At 41.2% G+C, this 23,822-nt stretch overlaps 1 protein-coding gene and 1 long non-coding RNA gene across 7 annotated transcripts in view; one reads left to right on the forward strand and one right to left on the reverse strand.

Moving 5' to 3' along the window:
- LOC110184786 (uncharacterized) overlaps positions 1 to 23,822 on the forward strand; it is a 99,509-nt gene that overhangs the window by 52,101 nt on the left and 23,586 nt on the right. The gene's annotated exons all lie outside the window — the stretch shown is intronic.
- Positions 3,109 to 16,154, reverse strand: ect (ectodermal). Of its 5 annotated transcripts, none has more exons than XM_020953416.2 (8): positions 15,943 to 16,123; positions 9,945 to 10,180; positions 9,531 to 9,680; positions 9,201 to 9,467; positions 8,652 to 8,747; positions 4,917 to 5,136; positions 3,522 to 4,152; positions 3,109 to 3,451 (listed from the first exon to the last, which is right to left on the reverse strand). In XM_020953416.2, exons 2-8 carry the CDS (start codon positions 10,168 to 10,170, stop codon positions 3,302 to 3,304), a joined length of 1,740 nt encoding a protein of 579 aa, XP_020809075.2. In that variant the 5' UTR covers positions 10,171 to 10,180; positions 15,943 to 16,123; the 3' UTR covers positions 3,109 to 3,301. The 5 variants fall into 5 exon arrangements, with proteins under 5 accessions (XP_020809075.2, XP_086694847.1, XP_086694849.1 ...); XM_086838721.1 differs by lacking the exon at positions 15,943 to 16,123 and adding an exon at positions 15,701 to 15,924; XM_086838723.1 differs by lacking the exons at positions 3,109 to 3,451; positions 3,522 to 4,152 and adding an exon at positions 4,388 to 4,584 and having other exon boundaries at positions 15,943 to 16,103.

Consider the following 23,822-nt stretch of genomic DNA (forward strand, 5'->3'; position numbering starts at 1 on the left):
CAGCTGACAGCAGTTATCGCTGAAGCGAAAGGCAGTAATTAGCGTAAATTGAGTTGGTAAAAAGCGCAAGTGTTCAAAATCCGCCAGTGCCCCCCCCCCCACCTCCTTCTCCTGGGAAAACCCAAAGGCCACCGCAGTAGTTGTCCCTTGTTGTTGTTGTTGTGGTTGCCACTGCTGTTGCTGCTGCCTCTCCTCCTTCTGCTGCTGTTGTTGTTGTTGATTATGTGGCAATTAGTTGTCGCTTTTGTGGCAAGCCGCGCGACACTTTCAATCAGAGCTTCTTATTCCGACAGCCCGCTAATGCCCCATCCAGGTGGAGCTTAGTGAGCTAATTAAACAAGCCGATTACCTGCCACTCCCGTTGTCTCTCAGCATCCCCTTGACCTTGGCCTCGCCTCAGACCCTGGAAAACTGTCCTCCCCCGACCCCACAACATTTCTCCAGTTATCAACTTTCGCCACATATTGTCAGAGGTGTTTAAAAACTCCTGCCAGTGTGTGTGTGTGTGTGTGTCTCTGCCACTGGGTCACTGTGAGGTTAAGTGGGCGACAGGCCCACGGGTGGGGGGCGTGGCGTGGCTGTAGTCTAATGAGCGGCACTGGCCCACCAAAGTCTTGCCGGGTATTAGAAACTTTGCGCCATGGCAAAAAACCAAAAGTTTCCAATTCGGTTGCACAGAAAATATTGTTGCAGAGAAATTTGTGTCACTTCATTCAGAAAGCAACGAATTTTAAATGCTCTTTCGTAGGAAATTATGGAAACTAATAGTCAATGAAGAGTGATTGAAATATTTAAAATAAATTATAGAACAAAAACCTATTTGAACATTCATTAACATGATTTAAAATATATTTGGTTGTACCCTTTTTTGATTGGATTTTTTTGTTTACTTAAGTTTGAGATGTATCTTCTCCCTATTCCATCGCCCACCTGGAATACCAATTTAAAATATTCCACCTACATGATTGATGATTTTGAGGTAAAGTAAAGAAAACCAAAGACTTCCTGCTAAATGCCAAAGTTCTTTCAATTTACCTAGAGATTGACCTAGCTTAGCGACCCCATGAGGAATGCATTTCATTTGGCTGAGCGTAAATTTTATGATTTATGAAAATGTTCTACGATTCCTAGGGATACTCCTGTTCTGCTCTGGATCTGAATCTGCTTCCCCAGCTAAACAGGAGGGCGTCATTCCGCCCACATTGTAATACAATCAGGATCTGGCTTGGAATTAAATCTGCTCACCGAGTTATCGTCAATGAGGAGTGAGGGGATGCAGTTCTTGGGGCATTGTTGCATATTCAACAATTGCAACTGCAAACCGACGAAGTAATAACAAATGCAAATTTTAAGCTCAAGAATTTTCAGTTGCAAAATTTGTACAAAATATATACATATATATATTTTTTCTTTATCATATTTTACTTATTTGTGCTTTCTGCCTTCTGGGCAACAGCAGCAGCAGGCAAAAGTGCAAATGAGTTTTAGGGCTTTCCCTTTCCCCCATGACAATTGAATTTGTTTAAATTGTTGCCTGCTGAATTTCTGAGGTCCAAAACATGCATCAGCAATCAGCAGGAAAAGGGGGGACAAACAGGAGCAGCCACTAAACTTGGAGTAGGAACACATTGTCCTCGCTGCGAAGAGCCAATATAATCAAGCGGCAGCAGCAGCTGGCAAAAAATGAAGTGCCAATGTGTGGGTAGTGGATGCACTGTGAAAAAATGATAAGAACAAGGTTTAATTTATGTTATTTCATTTGCCAAGAAGTTGAAAGGTTTAAGAGACGAGGAGATAGTACATTAGTTAATGGAAACAAGGATAGCTCCTCCTAAGAACTATTTTATTTTAGCTCTAGATTTCGCTTAGTGTCCTTTACGGGTGTGGGGACAGCAGGCTGCAGGACTCCGGCACTGATGAGTTCACTTCAGTGAGCAAATGAAACGATATTGTTGTCAATTTAGGTGCAACAAAGAGCAGCGGCGTGTCCCTCGTCCTTTTCCAACCGTCGTCAGACAAGGACAAGACAGAACAAACAGCATGCATGATGAGAGAAAGAGGGAGAGAGCTATAAAGCTAGAGGGGGACGGACTGATAGCTGGTATAACAACAAAGGCAAACAACAACAAATTGCATGTCCTTCCGCCTTAGGTTGCAACACACACACGACACACAACACCCAACACAATATACAACGCACTCATATTTACTTTGTTCGGAGAGAGTAAAGGATCCTGTTCCACAGGCTCTCGGTCGTCCTGCAGCTGCAGCTGCAGCATTAATGAAAACTGCAAGCGACCTGACATAGAAACACGTGGAAATGCGGGGAAATTCGGGTGGAAAGCAGGCAAGCAGGAACAACATGGCTGCACACCTTTATTTACCGAAAGCGGGGAGAAAAGCTTTCCCTGAATTGGACAATATTTTTAGCCACTTTCAGGGTCTGATTTTCCTTCGGGTGATCTAGGGTAATTGCCATCTAAACTGGGCTTAATGGTTTGGCAAGGGTCTCCAATTTGGGCCAAAGTGGTTCCCTCTACATACATTGTTGCAATAAATATATATTCTTGAGCTGGAGATTTTTCAACAGATTTCGCATATTCTTTTATCTGAAATCCAAAATATTTGTCTGCTAGCTGAAACTTTACTCCGAGTTGGCTTGGCCAAAAAGGTAAATAGTTCAATGGCCGTGTAAATAAACCAAATCGTTTCGAATTTCCAACTAAATTGAGATGGATGAAACGCAGTGATTTATCTGAAATATAAACTCACACCGGTTAGTAAACATTTTGCGTTTCCTGATAGCCACAGAGATATATATACATATATGTTTTTAAATAGATACCCATTTTAATTGCATGGACATTTTGTATCTCAGAGTTGAATCAATCGATTTTTCAATAGTTTATCATCGTTTCGCTGAAATTGAATTAAAAGTTCTTAAAATAACCAAGATTAAATGGGTTTAAATGTGATAAATAAAAGAGAGCAGTGTACAAAGAGATTTTCTTTACAGAAGCTTTTGGCTTCTATTATATTATTTTCTATTTAGTTTCTGGGTTCGCTTTATAATAATATTTCCCCCAAAAAAAATTATACCCGAATCTAGCATAGACAGAGTTGCATTTATTATCGATAGATGGGTTGATAAATAAGATGGATCCAAAGATGAATAAGTTAAATAAATAAATAAATTAGACTTTAAAATTACGCATAGACTACACTAGACGGATAGCTGAGCGGAGCAGTGAGAAATGGCTTTATCCTGTTGGCTCTTCCTTCGCAGACTTTTCCCGAAAAATTAGAGCCTGACAACCTCAACGCCCTGGGGGGCAAAGAGAGATTCGGCTGCCAATTTCAGCTTTTCGTTGACCAATTTGGCGATTTTGGGCGTGCGTCGCCACACAAACTCGCGGGTGCGGTCGTGATTGTCCTTGCTCTCCACCTCCACCTGGGAACAGACCGAATGTCACTCCAGGATGTCAAAAGGTTAATTGGTCAAAGGATGGACCAGGACTCACCTGCTTGGGCTGCTGCACCTTGATGGACATCAGGGTGGCCCGATCGTCCAGCACACTGAACTTGATGCGTCCGATCATCTCGTTGGTCCTTGCGGTGGCACTCTTTACGCTCCTCACGCTGCCCTTCTTGAAGGACTTTTGCACGCGCAGGATCAGAGGTCCCAGCGTGAACTTGGCTTTGATTGTGGAGTTGCGTCCCTCAGCATCGGTGATCACCTTCACATTGCCCACTCGCTTCAGGGAGGCCAATCCCGAGAGGCTACCCTCGGCCTTCTGCAGCTTCTCCACCTCGGCACCCGCCTTCGAGGACCCCGCCGGCTGATTGTAGTTACCAGATTTCAGGCCAGACGCCTTTTTCGTGCTGTTGTGTTTATTCTGGTTGCTGTTGGCCGACGAGGACTTCTTTTGACCAGATTTTGGTCGAGAGACCGTGCGCGTTTCCGCCTTCGCTGGCTGCGAACCGGCGGCAGTGGCAGGAGAGTCCTGCGATTCGCTGGGCTTCTTTTCCACGGCTTTGATGGCCAGCTCGGACTGTAATTGCGTCAATTGCTCCTGCAGCTTCACCGCAGCCTCCTGTGCGGCCTTCTCCTGATTGCTGCCACTGGCACGAGGCTCCGAGTGCGTGTTCTTCCTGCAAAATGTGGGGGCGAAATTTAAGTTCAATAGCCAGTCAGAATGCCTGAAGTTGAGTTTAGTGAAACTTGCCAATGCTTTAAAAATGAGTTTTTCACTCGAAACTAGATTTATATACACTTACCACAGAGTATAGGGTTAGAGAGCTTAGAAAATACTTAGAGATCTATAGAGTTTCTTACTGTTAGCTTGCAAAATAACGTATTTTAGTTTCAGAATACAGAAATTCATCATTTTACTTATGTGTATACAATATATTTATTCGACTATTGACTGTCTTTATTTATTTACATCCATGCAACTTAATAATAGTTTACAGTTTAAGCTTTATTGGGCCTTTTTCCTGAGATATTCTCCTGGTGGTTACCTCACCTTGTATTGCCTGCCGACTCGGGCAGCTGTAACGTCTACACAAGCAATACAGAATTGCCTGAAAACGTTTGGAATTTTCCTAGATTTTTATTATTACAGTCTCAAGGACATATAAGGCTTCAGCTCCCAGCAATCAAATTTTGCAAACTTAATCTTTTAATTTCGTATTGTTCTAAAATCGAATTCCAGTTTAATATATTTTTGCAAACAGTACATATACCTTAAGAGCCCCTGTCCTTTTCCATATATTTGTGGATAACAAAGCATTTTGTATAAAAATGTAAGCTGATCCTTAAATTTGTTTTGCCAATAAAACATAAGCTTTCCCAAAGCATTGCCATTGCTCTAATTAACAAATATTAAAAAATAAAAAGAATTGGTTGTACTTACACCTTCCTGTGACCACCCATCTTGCTGTTGGTTTTATCCTCCCTGAAGCTATCCTTGACACCTGCGGTTGAGGCCGATCGTCCTGCCAGACGGACCACGAAGGGATCAAAGTTATCAGACACAATGCGATTGATCCTGGAGAAGATGGCATCGATGAAGTGATTGTGACGACTCTGGAAGGCATCCGAGGACATGTCGATGACGTTGTTCTTCAGGTCACCTGCAGGACGGGTCGAAGGGAGGGATGAGGCCGAGGGGAGGCGGGAAAATGTTCACATTAGTTCGGTTGAGCTGAACACAATAAAAGTTCAATACGAGGCCAGGGAAAAAGGAGAGGGGCGGTGGGCGGACATTGTGGCTTTCCCTTTAGTGAGTGAGTGAATGTGGGTGTTTGAGAGACTTTTCCACAGGCATTCGCTTTGTTTTCCACCTCTAATTACATTCAGTGAGGGTGTGTGTGGCATAGTGTGTGTGTTTCTCTTGACCACAACACACTCACATACAAAACCCAGTGATTATTCGGTGCGTGTGTGAGGCAGTGTGTGTGTGTCTCTGTGGCAGGGTTTAGCAAATAATGTAAAAAAGGATTTCTGACATCAAGGACTCTTTCCAACAACATGCAGGTCAGTGTGTTCACAGGATTCGTGCATTAATATCAGTCCCACAACCCCGACGAAGCGAAGCAATTTACAGCACTTTCCCTATCATAAATCATTGAAACTTTAGTGTTAATTAATGGGGTGCTTAATCATTTGATAATTAAGTGGTTTGTTGTCGCTTTTTAATATCGCAAAATAATTATTAAATATTGATTTGAGCAGCATGAAGATATAATCATATTTTAATAAGGCTTTAACTTGAAAGGAAGAGGGAATTGCTGCAAGAATTAATTAATAGTTGAGAAATAATATCAAAATGCTACTCATTAAAGACTTAATTCTATAGGTTAAGTAAAAAACCTTACACAAAAAATATTTAACTATGTATGTTGTATTTTAATTTTAAGCTTGAAAAACGCTTAATAGGTCTGACCCTTTGTATTTGACAGCACTTGTTTTTTATTGGTTTAATTATAAATAGATTATATTGCCCAGAATAGTAAACCTGTGTTAATCACTGGTCAAACCAATAAAGAGAAACTTGTGGCAGCTAGTGTCTACCTCTTAAATTATTAATAGCAGCATGTCTCTATAATTAAACCTCTCTATATTTATGTGTCAGAAAATAGTACCTAGAGAAAGTTTATAATTATTTTGAAGTTTTCTAAATTTAAATTTAATTTGTGTTGTTCTCAGACTAGACCCCTAATTAGAACTAACTTTCCACAAAGTCCTAAAAATGTCGGAAAACCCTTAGTTAGCGGTCACTTAACCCCAGAAATAATTCATTTCCTAGGGTGTCAGTGTGACATTATGTGCGGGGATTCCCCCAACCTAACCCCCAGGACCTAATCCTTGTCTCCTGCTTATCGCGGTGACCCATCGCCCTTCCCTCCTCACATTCCTTCTGTGGGTCACTGTCTCCGCAAGCGGATATAATCTCACACTCGACCGCCGTGGGACGTGATGAGGTACTAATGTACTTTTTGCATGTCGCTCCCCCACGCCCCCTTAAGTACTCCACGCCCACGCCCACGCCCAAGCAGTTCTCGCCCACGCCCGGTATCGGGTTCAGTTTTAGCATTTTGCCCTTTTTCCCGTGGCCGTTAATTGAAGTAAAAATTGTAAATTTAAAGCGGCATATTCTAAAATAGATAATCGTCGATGGGGGAGCAAGGGGAGGAATTAAAAAATGCACAATTACACTACGGATAAGAGCTGGATTTGGCAACTAATTAGAGCGAATGTTACGTCTTCGGATGGATGATGTACCGTGGAGATAGCACGGGCATTACATTAATGACAGAAGCTGCTAATGATGGTTGGGTGAGAGAGAGCGAGTGTGTGTGTGTGTGTGTGCGGAGGGACAGAGATAGACATAGAGGAAAGGAGTACAGAGAGACAGACCCAATACCTGGCCTAAGGTGACGCTTGAAAGTATGCTACGGATAGTGAGAGACAATATTTTCCCATATCCACAGAATCCATTAAAAACATCGCACAGCTTATTTCATTTCGCAAATTTATTTAAGCAAAGTTTTCGTGTTGGTTTTGTGGTTTGTTCTTCGTCATCTTGCTTTGTTTGTTTTGTTTTCTTTTTACAATAAATAATAAATAAATAAATAAATAAATAAATAATAAATTACAAATTAAATGACCTAAAACGCAAAGTTTAACAATTCTCTAGATTTTCTTTCATTGTTTGTTTGTTCATTTGTGAAATTTTGCGCTGCCTTTCAAGCGTTCAACTTTTAGCTACAATTCTTTGTGAGTTTAATATATTGTTTTTTTTTTTTTTTTACAAAATTTGCGTTATTTACGTTTGGAAAATTATGCGAGCCGAAAAAAAAGACAGAAAGAGAGAGCCAAACATTTTACATTTACATTGTTTTGTTTTCCAATGTTCAATTGTAAGCCAAATGTGTGAAAGCAAGAGAGCGATAGTGCTTAAATGCGTGTGTGCTTGCGTGTGTGTGAGTGCATGAGAGAGACAGACATAGATACATATAAATAGAGAGAGAGATAGAGGGAGAGTATTACATCATGATACATTATTCCGAATCTGATCGTTTTAATTACACAAATAAATAAATTTGGGAGATTACAACTAGGAAATAAATAAATTACACTAAGTGAACAATTCTTAATTTGCTGTTGTTGTTGTTGTTGGTGTTACATCAATTTAGCTAAATGTGTGTATAAAGAGGGGGTGTGTGTGGGAGAGAGACAGATATGTATGTGGATGTGTTGTGAGCGAGAAGGAGAGCAAGGGAAGACTTTCTTTCTTTTCGGTATCTTTCTTCTAGCGGTTCTTCTCTTGCTCTCTGCTTCTTCTCAGTTTACATCTTCCTTCTTCTCATCCTCTTCTTCTGCGCCATCTTCTTTATCATCATCTTCTTTGTGTTCTTATTTGTTTTGCTCGGGAAATTCAACAAAATTGTGCTTGGGCATTAAACATGTTGCTGCTGCAACTGCAATATGTGTTGCATGTTGCATGTTCCTCTGGTGCTTTATAGTTGCTGTTTTCTTTTTTTTGTCGTGTGAAACAGTCCGTGCGTAAATGACTCAACAATTGTGCGTTGGGGAGTGGGAAATTCGGGTGTTTTTCTTTTTTGGGGGGAAAATTGTGCAGTTGTTGTTTTGCAGATAGTTTGACTAGCACCAAACTCTCGATAAATAGCATCCCCTAAGGATCTAGGGTATGCATAAACGTATTTACTTAACTCAGTTGCTTTTTTGTTTTTGTTTTGTAATAAATTATAGGGTAGCGAGGGGTAGTGGGGGAAGGATAGTCAGTGCAGGCAAAGATTGCAAAAGTCCGGATCGCGTCCTGCCCCATTTACGAGTGAAAAATGTCTAGAAAATTCGCTTTCCTTTCTTGGTTCTTGTTTTTTTTTTTTTAGATTTTTTTCGGGGCTTCTCGTCATTCTTTGTTGCTGTTGTGGGTGTCCCTGTCTTTAGGTTGTTGTTCTTTTCTGGTTGTGTGTTGTTCAGGTTTCTGTTGTTGTTTGATTGTTGTTCAGCAATTTAATGTTTGGTTAATGCTTCAGCTCTTTTTTGGCCTTCTTGGAGGGACTTGTTGATTTCTTGGCCTTGGTTTCTTTCGTCGCCGTTTCCGACTTCGATTTGGACTCACGTGCTTGGCGGGCCTCGATGATGTCATCGCCAATGATGTCATCGTCGTCGTCGTCATCATCATCATCGGCCTCCTCGTCATCATCGCCGGCGATACCTGTAATATCACCAATTTCATCGACTCCATCATCAATATCATCATCATCATCGTCCTCGTCCTCGTCATCATCATACTCGTCGTCCTCGTCCTCGTCGTTGATGTTGTTGTTGTCAATGTCGGCGGCGCCAGGTGCAACAATCCCCGGAGCAACGCCTGCAACACCTGGTGTTGCAAGTGGCCCCAAGGTCGCTGCACCGGTCACCAGATTATTATTGTTATTAATGATGTTATTCTGGTTGTTGGTTAGAGTGTTCTTGGTGACTGTTGTTGCTGTCGCATGCTGAGATGATGTTGCATGTTGCAGTTGCAGTTGTTGCAGTGGCTGCTGCTGCAGCAGCTTGTTCGTTTGTTTCTGTTGTTCGTCAATTGCAAGGGTGCTACTTAAACTAGTTGTGCCACCACTAACACCATCTACAAGTGCGTCTTCATCGTAAAAAACATTTTGTTCACCTTCGTTATTGTTGCTGCTGCTGGCAGCCGCAGCGGGAGCCACGGCAACGGAAATGGACTCATCGGCGGCATTTCCGGCGGCCACGGGCTCAGCTGCATTGCCGGACTCGGCGGGCAGATCAACGCCATCGGAGATGCCGGAGCTCACCGAGGAGGCGGCGGCGGGAGCAACTTCATCCAGGGTCTGGGCGGGAGAAGCGGCCACCGAGCTCTGCTGGGCACTGGCGGCGGGAGCAACCTCGTCATCGTCATCCTCATCTTCGTCATCTGAAAAGATGAAGGCGGTGGTATTAGGTATTAGGTATTCCACTCGCTTGGATCTTTACTAACCTCCCAGGATGTCATCGAACAGCCTGTCCAGATAGTCATCATCATCATCATCCTCCTCATCGTCATCGCTGGCAGTGGCCGCCGGGGCTGCCTGTCCCTGGGGCGTGTCATCCTCCTCCTCATCATCGTCGTCCTCCTCCTCGTCATCATCTGAAAGTCCCGAAATCAAAAGAACTTTGTTACCCAAGGAGAAGGGACCACACGGGGGAGAGTCACAAAAAATGTTGGTTAATAAAAGCAGGACAAATATCATGTTTGGCTGGGTGCGCTTTGCATATTGCTCAGTGGTTCAGTGGTTCAGTGGTTCATACAGTTCAGTGGATCAAACAGTTCAAACAGTTTACAGTGGTGCTGGTGGTGAGTGCTGCCTGGTGCATTCAGTGATCTACAAATCGATCGTATCGCTAAACCTACCATCATCATCATCGATCAGATCTCCCAGATCGGGTTCATCATCATCGTCCTCGTCATCGTCATCGTCCTCATCATCGTCAGCGGGAGCCACCGCCGGAGCCACCTCATTGTTTACCGTCTGCTGGCGGGACACCGCTCGCTCGCTTCTCGAAAGACGCTGCAGGGGAGACGCCTCGATTTGCAGCAGCAACGCGCTCAGCACGCACAGCAAAATCACAAACTTCATTCTGTTAGATCTGAAAAGGGAGTGAAGTTTAGTGTTTCTTTAGTAGTTGTACAGAAATTGTGAAATTTTATTATTATATGGATATATTTCCTATGGAATATGCTAAATACCATTAGAAATATTAGATCTTAGACTTGGTGTTCAAAGATAAAGCATTTTTCTTCTTATCATTCAACATTCATAGCTCCCAAGAGCTTAAAAGTCCTTTAATGTCACGAAATCTCTTGTTATTCCTATGAAACCTTAGCCTTTTGTATCGTCATTTATTTTTTCTCTGTGCAATCACTTTCTTTTTTTCACAATTGGGGAAAATTACACATTTAGTGGTACACAATCATCGGTCAGCAGTTGTTGTTGTTCGGTCAATAAGCCAGCCAGCCACTAAAGAAAGCAGACAAAGGAGTGCCGCTCGTTTGAGAGTGCGAGTGTAAACATGTTTTTGAGCTGCGCCTCACAGCAGCCGCCGGCGGGGTGTTCACATGTCCAGTTTGCTGGCACTTGACATACAGCAACTCCAGCAACATTTGCAGCAACACCACCAACAGCAGCAGCAGCAGCAGCAACATCAGCGGCAGCAGCAGCAACCTGAGCAACAGCAACAACACCTTTTTGGACAGCTGCAGGCGCCACAGTGGCAGGTGAAGGTAAAGCGATGAGCAAGATTTACTCTCTCTTCAAGGAGTCAGGGGAAAAATGTTCTTGGAAGAGACTTGAATTTTCAGAAAAATCGTATATCTTATATTTTTTTCTATCGCTCACAAGGCAGCTTTCAGAGGTCATACTCTAACATTTTTTTTAAGATTATAAGGAGTTGGGGAAGTCACAAAGAAGAGTATTTAATTCTATACTAATTATCTAGCACGTTGTTTCTTTCATTATTTTTCAATATTCTTCTTGGGCAGAGTATTCCCAAATTCGTTTGAGTCTAATCCGCGACAGCAATCATTGTTGCTGCCTTGCTGTTGCTGTTGTTTCCATTGCTGGTGGCTTTTTAGCCATGACAATCAGCACGACCAACAGCCACCGGCAATAGCAAACAACCGCAGCAATTGTTGCCGTTGTTGCTGCTGCTGTTGCTATTGTTGCTGTTGCTGCTGCTGTTGTTGCTGTTGCTGTTATTGTCGCAGTGTCAAGTGCGGCTGCTGCGGGCTCAGTGAAAGCGACTTCGACGTCAACCGAGGCAGCAACAGCAACGCAACTGTTGCTGCTGCTGCTGCGTGGCCGCTTAGTGAAAAATGAGCAAAGCGCTTTCTGGAAATCAAGTCCGACGCTGATAAGCAAACGGCAAAGTGGCCATAAAGCAAAGTGAAAACCCAGTGACCCACTGGCCAACTGCAGCAGCAGCAGCAACAGCAGCAACAGCAGCAGCAGCAGCATCAGCAACACAACACAGCTGCAGCGACATTGAGTGGATTTTGGGTTCAGGCTTTAGGGCTCGGTTTTGATAAGCCGTCAAGTCGCTGTTTTATGGCCTTTCAATGTCTCAAGTTCCGCGAAGTGGAAGACAGCCAGCAGGTAGAAGCAACCAGAGCATCGCACCGTCTCTCCGCTTAATTAAAAGTTTCACGGAAAGCAGAGCAGCTACCGAACGGTGTTTATTAAATACCGTTGGCTTGCTCCTCCAGGCAAATACCTTGGAGACTCTGGGATGGCATGATGGTGAGGTTGCTGAGTTCTTGGGCATAAATAAGACGACATATCACCTGCCTAAGCAGAACAGTCTCAGGAACAGTGGGTGTTAATTACACGGACAGAATATGAAACTCTTAAAGAGATTTGTTTACAAAAGTCTTAGGAACATAATGAATCTTTTTCAAGAAGCTTAAATGTTTGCTTTGAGCATACAATTTTCGGTGCTACAAATAATAAATAGCAGAGATGCTGACTAGATATTGAAACTATCTTTCCAACTTGTATATTTTATTATACAAGATAATTACGAGCTTATTTAGTTGGAAAGGTTATAAATATTCTCTTAAACAATTCTGGGGTATCAATACAATCCATTTGAAAAATATTTACTAAATGCAGCTCTCCTTCTAAACCCACTGTAGAAACTTTCTTTTTCTACTTGATTTTCCCACGCTTAGATGCGTCCTTCTGTTTCGAAGTACTTTTAAACTCCTGCCTATTGAAGTCTTGAGGAAATTTCATTTACTTTTCACACCCCTCGCCTCTTATATCCTCCTCCCGCCACAATGCACTTTTATCTACCATTTTTCTCACCGAAACCCGGAGCATTTCACGCGTCATGCCGCAAGAAAAGCTTGGGGCGGGAGACTCATAGAGTTTTGGTGGAAGGGTTGATGGCTTGAAGGGTTGAAGGGCAAAAACTGAAGGGCAGCCAACAATGCAATGCAAAACTTCTGACAAGCGTGGGACACAAGGAGAGCAAGTGAGTCGGGATGAAGTTTTTTGCCTTCGGCAAGTCTTCTTCAGCTTCTGGTTCTTCCTAGTCTATTGTAGGAACTAACTCATATGGAACGCTGCTCCCACTATACAATATTTTAATGCCCCCATAGAAAAACGCAGCTAACCGTGTGTGCATTCTACATTAATATTCATGTGCGTGATGCTGATGGGGAAGATACTGGGTTCGATGCACTGAAAGCAACAAGTTGGGGTTATAAAATAACAAATAACTAAAGGAGAGTGAGAAGAAAAGGTGGTGTATATATGAAAATTAAGAGGAATTCTTATATTCCCAAACAGAGTGTTTAAATAACTATTTAGGAAGCAATTAAGTGATTTTTCTGAATTATTTTATAGTTGCTGAACAGCTTTTACTATTTATTTATTAACAAAAATTGCTAAAAGTCTATATAATATTCAAGTACAACCTCCTATCTAGAAACAACTTTTAAAATCCCCTTAAATTCTTCCCAAAAATTATTTACTGTGCATTTGGGTCGTGTTTGCTGTGCACTTGCACGTCACACAGCCAGCAAAAATTACTTAAGCTCCACTCAGGGGAGCGTCTGAGATCGGAGGAGGCGTCGGGTGAAGCTATTGAAGGCGTTTGCCTGAGGCGAGGCAGCTGCCACTTGATGTGGCGACGTACTCCTCCCTTGCCGCCTTCCCCGGAAGCTCAGCTCCTGGCCAACGCTTGCTATCCGCATTGTCATATCAGCGTCATATCAATAAATATGCAGGCACCCACAAAAGGCCACGTGCAGACGGGATTTGCATAGAGAACCCCAACGCCCCCCCTTGGAACCACACCCATGTTCACCTGATTTCATCCCAGGCTCTGGGATCCTTCTTTGTGCGAGTTTGTCTCATATGTTTGCGAAGCCTTGTCTTTGCAGCTGCGTTGCAGTTAATTTTCCAAGACAATGGACCACGAGGTGGTGTGGAAAAATAAGCTTTACACGTGCCGCCTCAACGGCCACGCCCCCCTCTGTAAATTTTCCAGTAAGCGTTTTTCTGGGCGCAGCTGCAGCTAAGAGATTTTTTTGAGTCGAGAGGGTTTGTAAATCAGAGAAAAACGACAGAGAATAGAGAAGTGTTTCTTAAAGAGAAGGAATGTTTCTTTTTTTTGAAGAGTATGCAGAGTGAGAAAATAAGCAATAAATATATTGTCTAAATATCGGAATATTGTATTTTTAAGGAACATAAATATTACCTAAGTAAATAAGGAACTTCCCATTTCAGAAATTAACAAAAACGATGATTTTGAAATGAATTCTTGAACCTTTTGTTACCAAAACCTCTCTAAACCTGGCTCAAAATTATACAATTTCGAAAAGGAAATTGAGAAGTTTTCATAGTGCACTCTTTACGCAAAAGTTGCAAGTCGTTCTGCCCTGTGTTTTTCGTGTTTAGCTCTGCCCCTCGAAGCATTTCTTTTTCGCATGCATTCGCACGTCAGTTGAATTAGGACTTTGTTATCGTCGCGTCAGCGCCACCTGGCGGAACAAGCTGGCAGCTTGGGCCGGCCAGGGGATTCCCCGCATTTTCCTCCGCTGACTGACAAGCTGCATAAACTTGAAACTTGGTCCACAAACAACCGAGAGAAAAAAAATATATAAAATAAGAAAGAAAAAGTGTACAACGAAATGGAGCCACTCGAATTTCGTGGCAGACTTTGGTCTGTTAATAGCTTGTCCTTGCTGCAAGTTTCGTCCCCTTGAAAAAAAAAGAAAAACCCCCCTAAACACGCGCATTGAGTGTGTTTTGTTTTGGCAGCAAAGTGCTGCTGCTGCTGCTGTTGGCCAGTGTAAACAGTGTAAACTATAACTTGGCTGATTCCGATGGTGCCGAGGCTGGAGCTGGCCAGGAAACACTTAAATTAACTGCTTCAAGTCGCTCGAATGTGGGTCAGCTGGGCAGAAGAAACCTGAGAGCCATGAGAGATGATTACTCAACTTGGTCCGCTTTGGATCTGAACATACTATAGTTTCGGTTTGGTCTGCTGACCGCAGAGCCCCAAACAACATCAGCAGCAGCAGCAGCACATGTGAAAATGGAGCGGGGCATAAAAACCAGAGAAAGAGAGAGAGAAATGGCCAGGAAAAAGGGACTGTGGATGGGGGAAAAACTGTATTGTACTTGGCCCTAAATTGCCGCAGATACAATTTATGACCCGGCCAGTTAAGAGTCCGACTCCGGGTACAAGTTGCCTTCCGCAGTTGAAAATCAATTAAAAGTTCTTGCCCAAGACGTTCTGGCCATTCCAAGGCTGGGCTTTATGGCTCGTTTTATTTTTTTCCTCCCTCCCATCACCACCGAGGAAAGTGGGGAAACTGGGGAAAACTATGCATGCAAACGCTTAGATTTCCCACAGAAACAAAAAATAAATATAAAACTGTGCTGGGTTAAATGGAACAGATCGAAATCGCTGGTAATCCTCTACACTTTCACACTGTTTTTTCTTTTTTTTTAGTCCAATGCCAGACTTGACTTTAAGAAGTAGGTGAGAACACTCATATTTTCACACAACTGAATCGATGATAATCCTTTGAGGCTTAGCACAGCTGCTCAGATGACTGTAAAGTTTTCGCAGAAATTAATAACAGTCTAGTGAACTTTAATGCATATATGCTGATTTTATATATAAATTACCAGAGAATTCCCCTAGGCTTTTGTATTTGAAGCAAGGCTAAGACACTCTTTATAAATTGTTAGATTTCACAAGTTGCTGTGGCTTCAAATGAAATGTTAAACTTAGCTATTAGTGAATGGAAATCTAACACTTGAAGCTACTAAACTTGAATAGATTTCAAGCGATATTACTCTACAAATTAGCATTCGGAAATTAATTAACTTAAGGAAGCATCTTTTGTATTCTGGAAAATATTTAGAGCTAGCTGAATACTCGAACTGCATAAAATATTTCACAAGGGCACATCCATTTATAAAATATATAAAATATAAATGAAGCAACATAGTCCTTCTGGTAAAAGCCATTTTCCAGGATTGACAATTAAAAATGGGAAAATCAAGGCACTGAACCGATTTAAATGGGTGTATAATCCTCTCCGCTGTCACACAGATTTATCCGTATTAATTTTATAATCCAAAGGCTAACCTTGACTAACAATCGAGCACTGATTGTGGCACAGAACCGATAACAACCGATATCAAGTGGATTTAACTTTATAGTTTCGACCGATCTCCTCGAGTTGCCGCTGAAGACTGTCGCTGGGGGATCGCTTCTGGGATGGTTTTGAGTTTTCAGTGGGCTTTGAGCTTCGGGCTGGGGTTCGAGGCCCCCCTGATTCTTGGGGACGGTGAGACTTGACTTTCTTTTTTGTTACTGCCGCTCTTTACCTGTTTTTTCTGGCGATTCGATTCGAGTCGATTGTGTGGATTGTTGATTCTGGCCTGAGCTTGGCTCTGCAGCTTTCGGATTTTCGAATTCAGTTCTCGCTTTTCCAGCACCGCCGCGCACTCAACTGTCTCGCTCGACTGACCGTCTGCAACTGATCGCTGGCAGGCAGCTCCGCTTACCAGCTTACCAACTGCCTTACAACTTACAACTTGGCCAAGAGCCGAAGCGCGCTCAGGGAGTGCTCTTTCCCTCGCTGGCTCTCTGAGCCCGATTCCTCAATTAATTTGAGCTGAGCTGAGCTGAGCCGGGCTGGGCTGGGCTGTCCGGTCGGGTCTGGGAAAGTATTTGGCACACTGAGCAGCGGCCAGCTCTAACAGTTAGCGGCTTGTCAGCCACTCCACTCCAATGGCAACTCCCGGCTCCGGTGAGTTATGATCTAAGATCCCCAGATCGAAGATCCAGCACGGGCGGGTCTCGTTGATGGCAGGGCAGTCCGTCTTTTATGGCAGCTCTAAATAGAACGCAGTCTGGTAATGGTTATCTATTTAAATTCAATTTAAAATCAATCTAAACATGATTAAGAGAACCTACATAAAAGAAATTTAATGTATTTTATTGGTTTTTAGTGTTTAATGAACTTGGATTGTACAACTTTTAATTAGTACAAATATTCTATAATTAAAATCTCTTGGAATTTGGAAGATGAACTCTACTTTGTTAGTTTAATCACATTTCTCAATGATTCATTTCTTATGACTCATTTTTAGTAGGAGACTTGTTATGATTTCTAAGTAATATTTCCTGGAAACATGAAACTCTCTAAATTGTAAATAAATTTATAGAAATATTATTGATATATGAAAAGTTTTTGTTACCAAATACAGTTTTAGGGTGTATAGAATATATTTCAGTATAACGAATTTAGCTATTAAGATGTGACTTTTTAGTACAGCTAAATTTTAAAGAAATATATAGGCAAAGGGGTTGTTAAACTATGAATATATGTTAGTATAATAATGACGAATTCTTCATTTAAATGCAGATGAGATTTTTGTGTCAACTTTGGTGCAATAGTAGGTGAATATCTAGATTTATAAAATAAATATTGTTTATATTTTGAATCAAAGCTTAAAACTATCTCTTCTGTACATTTTTAAATGGCATAAAGAATTATCTCAAATTAATCAGCATTTTCTTTATTTTTTGTAGTAAAAGTTTGTTTATTTTTGTAGTTAAATAAAATTCCAGCCAATGACTTCCTCGTTTCTTCTCTACGATTTAGCACCACAAGTATTTTTTTTTTGCTATCTGGAGTTGCGAATCACGGAGTGCTATATGGCGCTATATTGATTTTATTCAGTCATCGTTCCGCACCCTAACCCCATTCCGCATTCTGCCGCCTCGGTCCCGATCCGATCCGGGCATATTATGCATATATAGAAGCCCATATATATTCACGCATTTACATACGCGTATGTGGGTAAAAAATAACATAAAAATAAAAACCAACAACAACAAAATACAAATAATAAAAGGCATTCCTCAAGTGCTAATTTTCTGCTTCTTCAAAGTGAAATCGCAGCGGGGCGTCAGCGGTTGGAAAAAGAGTGTAAATACTTTTGATGGAAATACATCCGATGATAGATTGAGGTGCAATTAATTCGATTCGCCGCCCTGACTGGCATTTCATTTTCAATGTCCGGGACGAGGAAAATTGACAGTCACTGCACTGGCACTCAAAGTCAAAGCTTTCCCACAAAACTCGGGAAAATTCAGTCAACGCTGGCAGCGGCGGCAACAGCGGCAGAGACTTCGACGTCGGCCGAGGCAGCGGCGGTTCCAACAGTAAAACGTGTTCTACTCGTTTATGGCCTCCGCCGCTGCTTCTTCTTGGGCAAAAGTTGTTTTTACTGTAGTGTAGAGCTGTCTATAACTTTCTTCGCAAGTTGTTGCTGCTATTGGCCAACTGGAGTCGATTTGAGCCAACTTAACTGGCTGTTTGGAGTGCACGCGGAGAAATTTGGGACTACTTTGAAGGCAGAGAGTCGGGATGGTTGAAAAGGGATACCAGAAATGTAAATGAAGAATAAAACTAAGGGTATTTAAGGGTTTTTAAACTAGTTACCATCTGAGGTTGTTACCTTCATACCTTTTAAGTAATAAATTAAGCATGAAACGTTAAACCAGTCTGATAATTATAGTATTAATGAGAGTAAAGAATGATATAAAAATGGTATAATATTTAGAAACAAGTTCTGGTTAATTTAAACCTAATACCAACAGTCAAGTCTTTTGCAAACACCCTTTTATTATTCTTTAATTGATTTATCTTTAAAAGAAATATTCAATTGTTCTCCCCAAGGGAACCCATTATTTTCCCCCTGTGTATAGTAAGTCTCTGCACAGCATTTCTGTTAACAGGTCAGTGGAGTTTTCTTAAACTTAGCCATCCAACTTAGCTCAATGCCGAAAGACAGAAACCGAAACCGAGACTGCAGACGCTTAGAGAGACTTTTGCCATCGTGCCGCAGAATGTTACGAAATTTTATGTAATGTGCCAAAAAAAAAAAAAAGAAAAAATCTGAAAAATATACAGAAAAAATCTGAAAGAAAAAAACAAAAACAAAGCTGTGCTCACTGAACACAATGCACAGAAAACTTTCATTTCAAGGCAACAAACAACACTCTGCGCTTGGCCAAACTTTAACTATTTCTTAGGGGGGGAAGACAAGTCGAGCCGAGCTGAGTCGAGGCAAGTTCAAAAACCATATAATTTAACATTTTAATGGCTTAATACACTCTGACATTTGTTCGGTTTTGGGGTCGACCAGGTGGCCAAAGAAGACTCGTAGTTTCCAAAACCCGAAAAAGGGAAAACAATCACATCAACACTTGGCATCTAACACACCCCACCTCCCTGAGGTCTAATCAAAATCCTTCTTCTCTTAAATATTTCAGTTAACCAAGGGACCTTAAGGGGGGAGGGGGCTATTTTCCTGCTCCATTTGACTAATTAATTTCTGGCCAACTTGCTAGACTTTGGCTTATGTGAGTGGCGCGGCGGGGGAGTGCTAAAAGTTTTTCCGGTTTATTAATTTTTGGTTGCACTTGTTGTTGTCGTTGTGTCGGTACTTTTTGTTGCTGTTTCGTTGTTCTGCCATTTAGTTTTCCAAGTGTTTTAGTTTTCCACCGCCTGTTGAAAATCTTTAACAGCGATTGGCAGCTCTAATTGAGAGTTTCCCATCGCCTATTTAGCACTAGACACTTGGCAATTAATAATGCACGTCAAGTGCTTAAATGTTTTTCTTATTAAGTTTTAATTTGGAAAGAGCAAGGAGGGAATTTCCCCTCTAAATTGGGAAATAGGGAGTATAATTATTACATATATTGTTTAATAAAAAACAAAAATAGCTCATTCAAATATTTATGATTTCCCAAATGTAAAACTTCGGATTTAATCTACTTAATTTTCCCATTTTCCTGGAGAACTCCTTGCACCTTTCTGACAATACTCCTTCGCTTTAACTCTTATCAGTTTACCACTAATTACCATTTTCAGCGTTTACCATTCACCGTTCTTAGCCATGAAACTCCTTATTAACGCGGTAATACCTGCAACCAACCCAGCGAACTCCGCCCACGTACATTGTTCATTTAAGGCTCATTATTGCTCGTCGACGTTCATTCAGGGCAATCCAATTATCCTCACTACTAACCAAGCTCCGTCGACAATTAAAGGCATGAAATTATTTGATTACCAACGTTTTGTCGCTGTCTCAACCGAAATTTCGCTTTTCTTTCGAGCTTTTCATGAGCACACGAAACAAAGCGGCACGAATTTTCTCTGTTTTTCCGCCAGCGACGTGTGTTGGTGTAAGTCTTTAATTGTTGTTGAAATTGGTGTGGTTTTTTTTTCCTTCCTGCTGCTGTTCTTGCCTTTGTTGTTGGTGTAGTTTGCCATAAATGTGTTTGTTGTTGTTGTTGTGTTGTGATTTTTATGCATGCCATTGGTGTAATTGTTGTTGTAGGTGAGATTATGCATGAAAGCGTTTGTATGTGCTTGGAATAATCAAGTATCGCACTTTTTGTGAGGGGGCGTGGCTGGAAGGAGAGGGGCCAAACGCCGCTTTTCACACGCGCCAACTGTCAATAAAATGATGGTGATGGAGGAGGCCCCTCCGCAAAAGTACCCTTTCCCCCTTTGCGCTGTCAACTAATCGATTTTCAAAAGCAGCTTATAGTTAGTGGCTAATATTGCCACTGGCTGTTGCTGCCACTGAAGTTGCTTCTGTGCCAATTGGTGTTGCCGCTGTGCGTGCGCTGATTAAATGCAAAATGCGTGCGGGCAATTTAGGGTTTTTTTGTTTTGTGGTTTTGGTTTTTTTTGTTTTTGGTTTAAAGTGAATTCGAAATATGTATATATGCACGCCGCTGCCAAATGAAAAGCGATGGATATTGTGGGGATTTGTATTTGGATTTGCGTTTGACGCCGCTGAATTTCATTTGCGCATTACATTCAATTTTTCCTGCCGCCCTGCACTGTCGCCGCCTTTTGGTTTCGTTTCGTTTTTCGTTTTTATATTTCTATTATTTTTTTATGAATTCATTCACGTACCAAGCGCACAATAGGCAACTCAGCTCGAACTCTCTTGACCGTTAAGTTCCTGCACTGAGAAAAAATGGGGGAGTGAAAATGGTTGGGATGTGACAGAGCTTAAAATATTCGCATATTTATCAATATTTTTTAATGACAATTTTATTCGACAAATTAAAGTTTGAAAACTGATAACTACACCAAACAAGCATTAAATTTAATTCGGAAATTGTTCCTATGTTACTTTTTACAAGGTTAACAAATCTGCTTATTCAGTTTACAATTCAACAAAATTCAATTTTTTGCCAATTTTTTTTTAGATTTTAACGATGTAACCAGATATAACATTTAATAATCCAAAAATCGAAATAGAAAGATTCAGCCGATGATGCTGATCAAGAATATATATGGTTTATAGGAAACGATTCCTTGACAGTGTTCTGACTAAAATAAGAATACCCTGAAAATGTACAACATCTTTTTAAATGATCTCTAAGAAAGAAACAACACATTAACGAATTTAATTTATATTTATTACAATAATATTTAACTAATAAATACTAAGAGTAACTAAATATATTAAGTTATTATTAGAAGTCTGATTCCCAAAACTTGCAAAAGAAATATAAAACTTCCTTAAGAAGAATTCCATACAATTAACTTTCATTTTCCCCTGTGGCCAGCTCTCAATTTCCTTCTCCAAACTAAAGATAACAAATAGGTTATCAAATTACTAAAGACTGTAGTTTTTTCTCTACGTGTGCCTCCTCGACCGCCTTTGTCCGCCTCACAGCTCATTTCGCATTCAATGGACGAACGCATCCATCCATCGAACGAAAGCCAAGACAACCGAAGCAATTTCAATACAAGCGAACAAAATCAACGGCAACAAGAAATGGTAAATGAAAGTGCCCTCAAAAGGTTTTCTAAATTTGTACCTCCAAGTGCGCGAAGAAGAGTTTTTTCCAATTCCGCCTCACTTTTTTTCTGTTGCTGTACGTTGGTTTTTTGTCGTATTTTTTAGCCTGGCTTTTGAGGTTGGGCTTAATTGTGTCGCAGTGCAATGAATGACTGACTGAATGAGTGAGGGACTAACTGACTGACTGACTGACTGACTGCAGAGGGAACTCTCCGGCTTTCAATTAGCGAAAGTCCGATATGCATATGAAGCTGGTTCTACCCAAATCGGAATCGGAGTCTGAAATTGACTCGGAGACTCGCAGACAGAGAAAGAAAAAGTTGTCGTCCGCCGGGATCGTTAAAATGGTATCTAATGAGCTGTTTATGCCTATTTTTACTTTCTGGCTAGCGGCTTCTATTTCTTTTCCAGCCAGGGCCAAGAGCCAACAGCCAATAGCCGAATGGCCGATGGCCAAGGCCTATTCGAAGCTGACAGGTGGCACACAGAGAAAAACAAAAAACCATAACTAAGTCGTAAAAGGCATTCATTTCGATTCAGAAAGTTTTTCTATCTTAATTTTAAATAGGTTAAGAAATTGCTTTCTTAAAATGTATTTGAATTGGGAATCGGGATATACATATGTATATGATATAAGGCAATTATTGGCTGACCAAAATGTCATAATATGCTCTCAAAAAGACCTTTAAGATATTCATTCTTAAAGTATATAATTATTAATCTCATTTTAAACAAATCAAAAATTTAAAATGTTCATAACTTAGCCAAAACATTATTAACTTTCATTCGGAAAACATTGCTATGTTAGTTTTTAGCAGGTTACTCAGTTTAAAATGTAAAATAATTAACATTTATAGACGATTTTTGAAAATTTTAACGATGTAACCCCTTTTAAAATTTTCAAAAATTGGTTAAAATATTATTTTCTTTAAAACATCCATAGATCGATTCGGCTGTTGATGCTGATCAAGAATCAATATGGTTTAGAGGGTCGGACATGATTCCTTTACTTGCCTTGCTACTTTCTTATGCCCTGGAAGGTCTTATTAACTTTGAATTTAATAAGAAAATTGGAATTAAATTTCATATACACTTTTCTCTCAGTGCATTCGACAGAGAGCGCCATACCGCTCTCGCACAGGAAGGGAAAGCTGCCTATGTAGGTGAGCGCATGCTTTGTGTGTGTGTGTGTGTGTGTGTGTGTGTGTGTGTGTGTGTGTGTTGGCCAGAGTCTTGTTTTACAGCTTCAAAGAAAAGCAAAAGTCTGAGGCACATTATGGCCAGAAATTGACATTCTTTGCCCCTCTCGGCCGCAGCCCCTCCACCCCTCCCGCTGGCTCTCATCTCTGTTGCCCCTGCAGCATCGGCAACACATCGAAAACAATTCGAACAACAACAAAAAAAAGGCACACAAAATAAGAGAAGAAAAAATACCGAAAAAAAAACTGACTCCAGGCACTTTCTCTTTCTTTCACTGACGATAACGGACGACGCAGGCCAAGGCGGGTGGGAAGGGGGGTGTGACGGCTGTGGTGTTGGCCAAGAAGGGGGGGATGGGATGGACCCAGCACAACAATAACAACAGAAATGGGAAGCACACACAATCATCGGCAAACATCGACAACAAATAGAAAAACAACAATCGGCAATCGGCAATCGGCAATCGGAGTAAATAGACCAATTGCTCTTGTTGTTGCCCCAAAGCAATTTATAATTTATTTATGCCGCTAACACACACTCGCACACACACGGGTTATTGGCTGATGCTTCGTCTTGGTAATTGACACTTTAAGGCATTGAAATGTGGGCGTGGCCCACAAGCGACAACTACATTAACAAAATACCATTTACGCTCATAAAACTGTCAAATTGAAGTGTCGACTTGCCTAACACGATGATGAGGAATTATGGCCCAAAGAGATGGGGTGGTGGGGGAGAAGGGGGGATTTTGGCCAAATCAACGTCACTCGAATTTGATACGAAAATTACACGTACATACTGGGGCTTTGAATCAAAGTTTATCTCTGGGCGAAATTTGAAATGTTATTTCGAGGATATCTCTCTCTGTCTTCAGTGATGATGTGTTTAATATTCAGATGTAAATGGTAATTAATTCAATTGGAAGTGGAAGTGGAAGTAGTGTAATGTACAACTTAGTATAGCTACACAATATTTAGGTGATTAACAGACATATAAATATAACAAGTTTTCTTGATTAGTGCTTCTTTGGTAAATGTTATATCCGTTTAAAGTTCTCCTTGCAAACTAACCCAAAAAAAAGGATATATCTCTACCTTTAATCTCCGCCTAAGCTTTAACCTTGTGGTTACCTTAAATCCTGTAGTGGAAACTTAATCCTGAATGAA

This window comes from Drosophila serrata, unplaced genomic scaffold (genome assembly GCF_035046125.1).
Source record: "Drosophila serrata isolate PLE 108 unplaced genomic scaffold, ASM3504612v1 contig_359, whole genome shotgun sequence".
In the NCBI taxonomy this organism is placed as follows: Eukaryota; Metazoa; Arthropoda; class Insecta; order Diptera; family Drosophilidae; genus Drosophila; species Drosophila serrata.

Coding starts and splice junctions, on each gene's coding strand:
- ect (XM_020953416.2), bottom strand. CDS start 10,170: ATGAAGTTTGTGATTTTGCTGTGCGTGCTGAGCGCGTTGCTGCTGCAA. Junction 8,748..9,200: donor CAGCAGCAACAATAACGAAG/GTGAACAAAATG, acceptor GTGATATTACAG/GTATCGCCGGCGATGATGAC. Junction 5,137..8,651: donor CATCGAGGCCCGCCAAGCAC/GTGAGTCCAAAT, acceptor CCCGTCCTGCAG/GTGACCTGAAGAACAACGTC.